Source organism: Olea europaea, unplaced genomic scaffold (genome assembly GCF_002742605.1).
Source record: "Olea europaea var. sylvestris unplaced genomic scaffold, O_europaea_v1 scaffold2504, whole genome shotgun sequence".
Lineage (NCBI taxonomy): Eukaryota > Viridiplantae > Streptophyta > Magnoliopsida > Lamiales > Oleaceae > Olea > Olea europaea.
In genome coordinates this window covers 84,827-94,135 of record NW_019243281.1, presented here as the reverse complement: position 1 = coordinate 94,135, position 9,309 = coordinate 84,827, and the positions used below count along the sequence as shown (strand labels likewise).

Here is a 9,309-nt window from a genome sequence, read left to right as displayed (position 1 = left end):
CTTGTGGCCTATTTTGTCACAATTGAAGCATTTTTCTTGAAATTCGTTCTTAGAAATGCCCACTTTTGATCCTAGCTTAGCACCTTTGCCACCAAATATCCTAGGCTTGTTCTTTATACTGTTAGAACTTTAGCCATGCTCAACAACATTGGCCTTAGTCACAATAGGATTGAACTCTTTCTTTTCTAAACTTTTGTTGTCTTCTTCAATTTAAAGTCTAACAATTAGTTCTTCGACGCTCATTTTCTTTCATTTGTGTTTAAGATAATTCTTGAAATCTTTCCACGTAGGGGGCAATTTTTCAATAATTGCAGCCACTTGGAATTCTTGCATTTGACTGATTATTGTTTTGGAGTCCACAATGAATTTCATGGCCCCGACATCCTCAATCTAGTATTTTCGATCCAATGACTCCTATAACTCTTTAGCAGTTTTCGTGGTACTATACACATTGTATAGCGAGTCTACTAAGCCATTCATGAATTAGTTTCGGCATAGAAAATTCAAATGTTTTCAAACATCAACCGTATTGATCGCTTGAACATCTCCCTCACACTCATTGAGTTTTGGAGCAGTTTCAGTCAAAAATCTCGCAAGATTCAAGTTGGTCATGTAAAATAACATTATCTACTGCCACCTCTTGAAGTTCAAGCCATTGAATTTCTTTAGTTTTTCTCCACGATTAATTGAAACAGTAACAATACCACCAGTTGTTGGAGCCACAGTTTGACTCACAATATGACTTAGCAATTTAGCCACATCAGAACTTGGCCCTTGAGCTACAGCGGAGCCTACAGCTTGATTCAGTAGCAACATTTTGAGACACATCCATATTGGTTGATTCGGTTGCCATTTCTGAAAGACAAACGAAAAATTAGTTTCTAAAATCAACAATTTAAGAAACCAATTTTTTCTTTAATTTGGTTTAAGTTTGTTGGACTAAATGTTAGTGGATGAATACTGGATTAGCAAGTACCGGATGGACATATACCGGATTGACACATCCGTATATGCAATATACCAGATTTACGCATATCGTATACGCATCTTACCTTATTTGCAGCAGCTTACTAAACATGCCATTTAGATACTGGATTTGCACATACCGATTTTGCATATGTCGTAAGTGATGATCCGAATCCTTGACTATTCAAGTGTCACTAAATAGAACTTATATTTTTCCTTAAGAACAAAAATAAGAACACGAAATAAATTTTTTATTCAACAAGTAGATAAATTATGGTCTTATTATGTGGCTGCAGAAAATAATTTCAACATAACAACTAAACTAGAAAGTTAAAGTCGTGTTCTAAACACAATATAATTTATTAAACCTAGCCCATTATCATTTCCACATTGACTGCCTTGAACCATTAGTTACCACAGAGGAGGAAATATCATAGAGTGAGATCTATAAAATCTCAATAAGTATACCATGAATTATTATCGTGTATAACTTAAATGCGCATAATAATCATAATCAACATAATGAAGACACGAGAATTTTATCGAGCACAGATGGTAAGAATTCTTATGTGTAGCGCTACTAAACTCTGGTCCATTTAACATAATCATAATCATATCATATCATATAGGACCCATAATAATTTTCTTGAAATTCATAACATAACAATAATTAAACATAGGCAACATACTTACCGTGAAATTTGAAAGAAAGAGTAATAGAGACTTGATCCCTCTATAATTTTCACCTGGGCTTATGAACGTGTATGTGTGTATATTATTTAGACTGAAAAATATAATAGTGAGTAGTAGTATGTGAATGTGAATGTGAATGTGAATGAGGGGTTTAAATAGAACAAGATTAGGCATACATCTTTAAGGAAAAAATCATGATGGTGAAAATTGTTCCTTGAAATTTGTAAAATGAGCAAAAATCTCTCTCTCATTCCTACATTATTGCATTCACACTACATATTACCTTATATTTGGTCAATCAAGCATAAATCAAGAATTTTCTATGCAAGTGTTTGACCAAGAATTCAATCAAAAACATGTGGGAATTAGCATTTATAGTAAGTTTGCTACAAGGTTCTAGAAGATGGATTAACTCTCAAATGAGCCCCTACTTTTTCAATTTTGATAATTAAACCCGAAAATTCAGGTGCAGGTATTATATCGTATATGCAGTGAATTTGGATACTACCCAAAATATAAAAGACTAAATTGCAATAAACTGAATACTTAGGCAAAATATAGAATATTAAATTCTAATAAAACAGAACAAGTAAACTAATTAGCCAAAAATAAGAAAATTGTGTGAATCAAAAACTACTTTGCGGAACAAAACTTGTGCCCTAACAATATCACCAAATACTTCCGGATAGATAGAGGACTGTGTGACTATGCAGTATGCATACCAAAATTATGCGGAAACCGTGTTCTATAAATTATGCAGAAACTGTATGTTGCATTATTTTTCACGTGTAGAATTGTTAGAAATCGGGTTGCTTATATAGGCTCAACACCATGAATTCCATTAACTCATATATAATGGCAATCAATATTGGAGTTTCAATAGTTTTGGAATTCAAACGGTCAGCTCGAGGAATTAGCAAAACGTAGGCCTTTTTATGAGGCCAATTTCCACGCCCAAAGCTTATTTTGGTTCGATTTACCCGTTGTGCGCGTACGTACAGAGAGCATCTATGCTACACATGATCATAACATTCTAAAGTACAATCCTATTTAATGCGGTATTTGCTTGTAAATGATTTCCCTTCAACAACATAAATTTCTTTCAATTAGTACACTTTGAGCTCCAATTTTTCATTCAGCAAAACATCATTTTTGGCAAATAAATATATGATTTCGATTTTTTCATGGAGAAGAACACAAATCAATCTTGAACTTCCAAAATAACCAACAAGTCCCACTCAAATTTTGTGCAAAAATTAGCCACTCAATCTATTTTTTCCAACAGAATGAACTGAGAAAGTATATTACAATCACTATAGCATCTCACATCAAATTAACCAAATACATAAAAATCATTTCATTCATATTAAAATAACTTCAAAAAATTACTTGTGCCATTGCTACAACACATTGTAACACTGCAACAGAAGTGAAACAGAGCTTAAAAATCTTTAGACGATTTCCATGTTTTCTGCAGTAGCAAAATATAATAAGCATCAAATAACCATCTTTTTATGTTCTCTTTAGATGGAAAAAGTAATTGTGACAAAGAAACAAAATCTTCACCTTGTTCTACCTCACTTATGCTTTAACTAGATTCAATTTTAATCTTCCTGAGCCTTGTTAAAATATCTTTCATATTTGGCCTTTCCTCGAACAAATCAGTTGTGCATTCTAGCGCCAGTCCCATGACCAATCTGAAGAAGCTCTCTTTGGCTCGAACATTATCACCAACTGCATTTAATAGATCTACATCCACTATGTGCATTATTTCGTCTCGGAATGATTCAAACACCCATCTCCTTATAGTAAAGTCTCCAACAAACATATCATCTGTTGGCTTCTTATTGGTAAATGTTTCTATCAACATAATCCCATAGCTATAAACATCTGCCATAGGCGATATTAATCCTGTCGATCCATACTCTACAAAATTGGCATATGTGATGAAATTAACAAGTGCAATTTTAAATGAAATATAAATATATTGTTAAATTTACATTTACGAATAATTATGTGAATAACATTTCTCCATCTATAAACTGTTGACAGAGCCATTTACCTGGAGCCATATATCCAATGGTGCCCAATGTTTTAGACATCAAAATTCTCCGGTCTTCTGTGAAAAGCTTGGCAATGCCAAAGTCCGCAACATGGGCAACCATATTTTCATCTAAAAGTACGTTGCTAGGCTTCAAATCACAATGGACAATTCGATATGCATTCCCATGATGTAGATACTCCAATGCACATGCCACATCTATCATTATTTCCAATCTTTGAGCTATATTCAGAAAGTAGTTGCTTGAGGACATCCATTTGCTAAGGTTTCCATTCGGCATATACTCCAATACCAAGGCTTTAAGATCAAGGTTAGAGCAACTACTAATTGCCTTGACAAGATTTCTATGACGAACGTTGCACAGAATTTGGCACTCGGTATCAAAATTCTTGATTGCACCTTCCAAATCTTGATTAAAAACTTTAATAGCAGCGATCATACCATTTGAAAATATTCCCTTGTATACTAAACCAATACTGCCTTTGTCAATCAGATTCTCTTTACCAAATTTATTGGTAGCATATAGAACTTCATAATATGAAACCCTCTTGATGGTGGCGGGAGGAGTAGACAGAGCTGGAAGAAGTTTATTTCTCCCACGACATCTTATTAAATAAACTACACCAATGGCCAAACTGAATATCACAACAATTGAAGGTAAAATGTACTTCAAAATTGTGGTCTTGCTAGATAATCTAGTTCTATTTTCTTTGCATGGCTTGACCTTAAATTGAGATGCTCCGCAAAATTCTTTATTGCCTATGAAAAACTTCGAGGTAAAGTTCTTAAAAGGCCCTCTATTTGGAATTTCACCACTGAGATCATTGAACGAAACATTGAAATACTCTAGGTACTCCAGCTTTACCATTGACATGGGGATTACACCATTGAGATTGTTGTTAGACAGATCCAAACTTTGCAAAGCAATCAAATTACCAAACGACTCAGGTATAGAACCATTTAATCGATTGTTTGACAATGTTAGATATACCAAATTCTGAAGTTTCCCAATAGTGCTTGGAATCTCACCTGAGAACTGATTTCCTGATAGATATAACTCTCTCATCCTGATCACACTACCAATTTCTGGAACAAGCAAACCATTGAGAAAATTATACGACAAATCCATTATTTGAATTTCTCTGTTTGCCCATAGTGTGGATGGGATGGTTGAAGTCAATGAGTTGTTAGCTAAATAAAATTCGCGTAAAGAAGTAAGATTTCCTAGACAAGTTGGTAGCTGATGAGAAAGCTGATTTTTCTCCAAATCTAGTTTATAAAGATTCACCAAATTACAAAGGTTGTCAGGTATTGACCCACGCAAGTTATTTTCATCAAGCAACAACTTTTGCAACTTACTCAATTGACTCAAAGTGTCAGGAATTTTTCCTGTGAACTCATTGCCTCCCATTTGTAGCCAGATCAAGTTGCTCATATTGCCAATTTCTCTTATAATCATATTTTTTATGCCACAAGAAGGCGCATGAAATATTTGAAGAGATGTCGAAAAATTACCCAATGCTTTTGGAAGTGTTCCATCAAAAAAATTGTTACCAATCCACATGCTCTTCAAGTGTCTACAATTTGACAACGAAACTAGAAAATCCAAACCATGCATTGAAGGATCATTCGTCAAGAGATTATTAAATAAGTAGAGATATTGTAGGTCATGTAAATTCCCAAGATTAATGGGTACATGTCCACTGAATGAGTTATTGAAAAGCTCCAACACAATAAGCTTAGAACAATTTGAAATCCATCTTGGAATTTCTCCACTCAATCGATTGCCACCAAAATAGAGACCTTCGAGATTAGGGAGCCCATTGGCTAGTGATAATGGAAGATTGCCAGATATATTATTGTATGTAAAACCAAGTATTTGCAACATGGAGTGATTGAAGATGGTTTGAGGTATTTGACCATGAATACTGTTGTTAAAAACATCCAACACCTTCAAATTTGACAAACTGCCAATTGAATGCGGAATTGTACCTGTAATGTGTGTTTGTCAACACACTCAAGTGAATCTTTAAAGTAGTAACAAGTAGTAGATGGGTACCTGTCAACATGTTCGATTCCAAATATAAATGTTGAAGTGTTGAAGAGTTTCCAATTTCATAAGGAATGCTTCCTGTGAATAGATTTTAAGATATTAAAAAATAGAAAGTCAAAAGTCAAAAATATTTAAAACTTTAAAAGGTTATTATTAAACAAAAAATAATAATAATAATAATAAAATTGAAAGTATGACTAATCCAAAGCATTTAAAGTATCAAATTATATTATTCAAATATTAGGGGATCTAATATTTATTTCTAAAATAAGACTGATTTTAGAATGGCACTGTATGAAGAAATTTAGAGCATTAAATTAACTAATAACCAAGCTCACCTAATATCAATTTAGGTCGGAAAATAGTATTGGATAACTCCTATAACATTTACAATTTTTAATCAAAATACTTCAAAAAACGAAGCACATCATAGCAGAAATTTAAAAGCTAAAAACTAAAAATAAAATATCAAAGAAAATCTCAAAGGCATCAAAATTTCCTCTTCATAAAAAGCGGTATAATTATATGTTTAATAAAACACAAATCATTTATCATAACAGAAATTGCATTATAGGTCCCTAAACTAACAAATATTTACAACTACAAAAACTAAATCCAATTAATAATGAAAAGATAATAAGATGTGGGTTAAATATCTCAATATCTACTAAAATTTCTCAAATATTTTCCGATAGCCATTGAAATATTAGATGTTATGTACAGTGGGTCATTTCACAATTGAGAAAGGAAAAAAAGTTGAAAAAAAGTCATATTGAATATTGCATTTTTTAAAGAGCATGTGATGATATCATTAATTTTTTATATCGAGGTTATAAAAGGTGCGAGACATGAATCATGATAAAGGTGCAAGATCAAACTCAAGTTTTATGAGCCCAAACATGCCTTGGCTAAGCCTAGACGTAATAAGTTTTTTTTTTTTTTTTTTTGAATATTATTTAATTTTCTAAGAAAATTACATCTATATAAGTTCATCATATTAGTCATTGCAATTAAAATAAGCTAGCAAACAACTAATCATGATTTCTGCAAGTGCTGGCTTCCAGTTTGTTTGTGTTTTTATTTGTGTGTTAAAGTATGCGATCTGAGTTGCGAATGCAAACTTACCTAATCTAAACATAAATTCTATTTTATTGCAGAATATGTGTAATAACTCTATGCACCCTTTTATCTAAATGATATTTAATTAAGGATAAATAATAACTCCAATGAGAATGGAATATTTAGTCTAATGCGTGTAAAAAAATAAAAATAAAAATAAAAATTGTACATTTTTTAATGCAAGAGTACGTTAGAAACGAAGTGGGCTCAAGGTAAAAATAAGTGTAGCTATATATACGAGGACATATTTCATGGGAAGCAACATGAGGATAGGTTGAACTATTTATGTTGTTAAGGAACAAAAATATTGGTCCATTTTCACAACTTTTGGAAAGCATTATCTAGTGTTTTAGAAGATGTATATATAAGAACAACGCTTTAAACGTACCTATCAAATTATTTCTTGTAAGACAGAGAATTTGAAGCTTTGACAAGTTCCCGAGTTCTATTGGAATGCTTCCAGCAAAATTATTGTGTGATAGAGAAAGTAGTTCAAGATTTGTGCATGTTCCCAAACTTGGAGGAATGTTTCCACTCACCTGATTTGAAGCAATTATTAGCTTCTCTAGCTGTGGAAGATTGTTACAGATATCCGTGGGAAGACTCCCAGATAGACTATTGTTTGTTAAATCAATTTCTATCAAAGAAGAGATGTTGAAAATCTTGTTAGGAATATCCCCATTGAGTATGTTATGAGAGAGATTTAACATTTGTAGATTTTCAAGAGATCCAAAACTTGATGGAATTGAACCATTTAATTCATTGCACTGCATCTCTATTTCTCGAAGTTGGCTCAAATTACCCACTTCATGAGGGATAGATCCCTGGAAATTGTTGTTGCCAATAATCAGGGATCGCAAAAAAGAGAGTTCACCAATCTCTTTTGGAATAGTACCTTGCAAGCCCATATTTGTTAGATGTAAGCCTCTAACTCTTCGATGTCTTTTGCCACAAGTAATACCAATCCAATTACAGAAAGAGGTTCCTTGTGACCAATTTTTGGCCAGGATTTTATTTGGATCAGAAATTTGAGATTTGAAGGCTAGAAGAGCATACTCTTCAGTAGAGCTATTTTGAGATGCAACAACATAGATAAGCAAATAAAGCATTGTTAGCAACATAAAGATGACATTTTTACCCACGGCTAATTTGAAATGCATAAAGAAGATTGGGAGGTGGCTGTAATAAGGTGTTTGATATAACTCGTAAGTGTATTTATGTTATGAAATGAAAGCTCCCTGCAAGATAAGGTAGTATATGGTTAGGAGTTGTGCTTAGGATATTTATATCAAGGGATTGGTGCTCAATATTGCTCCATTAGCCTAGGGACAGAAGGGTCAGCGGTCACGATGAGCCGCCGTTGTGGAATAACGACAGTCAAGTCCAACCACCTTATTTGGTGCCCAATTACAGTTTTTTTTTCCTCTGATAATAATTAACGTGGCAACAAAGTAGTAGTAGGTCTTGCTATTCATTGAACTCTCTCATTGCAACTTTTCAACGCCTAGAAAATGGCTCCTCGACCTAATACTTGTCTCCTCTTTGATTTAAACTACACCATTTCTCAGAAACACACATGCTCTCTCTCCCCACAATTACGAAAATTTGCATATTGGAAGTGTAAATTTTGGTGAATAAAACATCCCGTCTCTTGAGTATATATGAAAAATAATAATTAGTGTATAAGATTCCACTTCTTTTCAAAATTAAAAGAAAATTTGCTTCACTATCAATTTTGAGAAATCTATTGGGATCTTAGATTTTTCTTTTAACTTCATAGTGAAAATTGTGAAAGATTGTCTATGCATTCTATAAATAATCCAAAATAATTATTTAACATTTTAAGACTTGATTATCCACTAATACCCCACATTTTAACTTAGATTTCATTGTAAGAGAGTGGTGCTTATCACTCTATTAATTGTTGACTCCAGTTCTTTCAAAAAATAAAACAAAATTTGCTTAACTACCAAACTCAAGAAATCCATTGAGTGCATAGTTTTTTTCTTTATTTTCATCATGGAAATTGTGGAAGTTTTTCCACAAATAGATGTTCTTTCTGTAAATAATCCTAAAGATATTTAACTTTTTGAGACTTCATTTACCACTAATACCCTACATTTTCACATATGTTTGTGCTTATTGCTCCATTAATCATGTACTCCACATCTTTCCATAAATAAAACAAAATTTGCTTGACTTCCAAACTTGGAAAATTGATGGGTGCTCAAATTTTTCTTCATCTTCATAGCGGAAATTGTGGAAGATTTCTCACGAATGAAATTTGCATTTGATAAAAAATTCAAAAGAATTATAACTATCAAAGACTTCATTGTCCTTGACTATCAAAGTTGAAAAAAACCCATTGGGTGCCTAGCCTTTTCTTTGCCTTCATTGTGGAAATTGGAAAAGTTTT

At 32.8% G+C, this 9,309-nt stretch overlaps 1 protein-coding gene across 2 annotated transcripts; it reads right to left on the bottom strand.

The window, feature by feature from the left end:
• Positions 1–3,001: 3,001 nt before the first annotated feature.
• On the bottom strand, positions 3,002–8,132 carry LOC111382463 (probable LRR receptor-like serine/threonine-protein kinase At3g47570). 2 transcript variants are annotated; one of them, XM_023006445.1, is made up of 5 exons: positions 7,282–8,132; positions 5,781–5,852; positions 3,722–5,713; positions 3,226–3,585; positions 3,002–3,130 (listed from the first exon to the last, which is right to left on the bottom strand). In XM_023006445.1, the coding sequence occupies exons 1-4, from the start codon at positions 8,051–8,053 to the stop codon at positions 3,248–3,250; spliced, it is 3,174 nt and encodes a 1,057-aa protein (XP_022862213.1). In that variant the 5' UTR covers positions 8,054–8,132; the 3' UTR covers positions 3,002–3,130; positions 3,226–3,247. The 2 variants fall into 2 exon arrangements, with proteins under 2 accessions (XP_022862213.1, XP_022862212.1); XM_023006444.1 differs by having other exon boundaries at positions 3,002–3,585.
• Between the last annotated feature and the right edge of the window lie 1,177 nt (positions 8,133–9,309).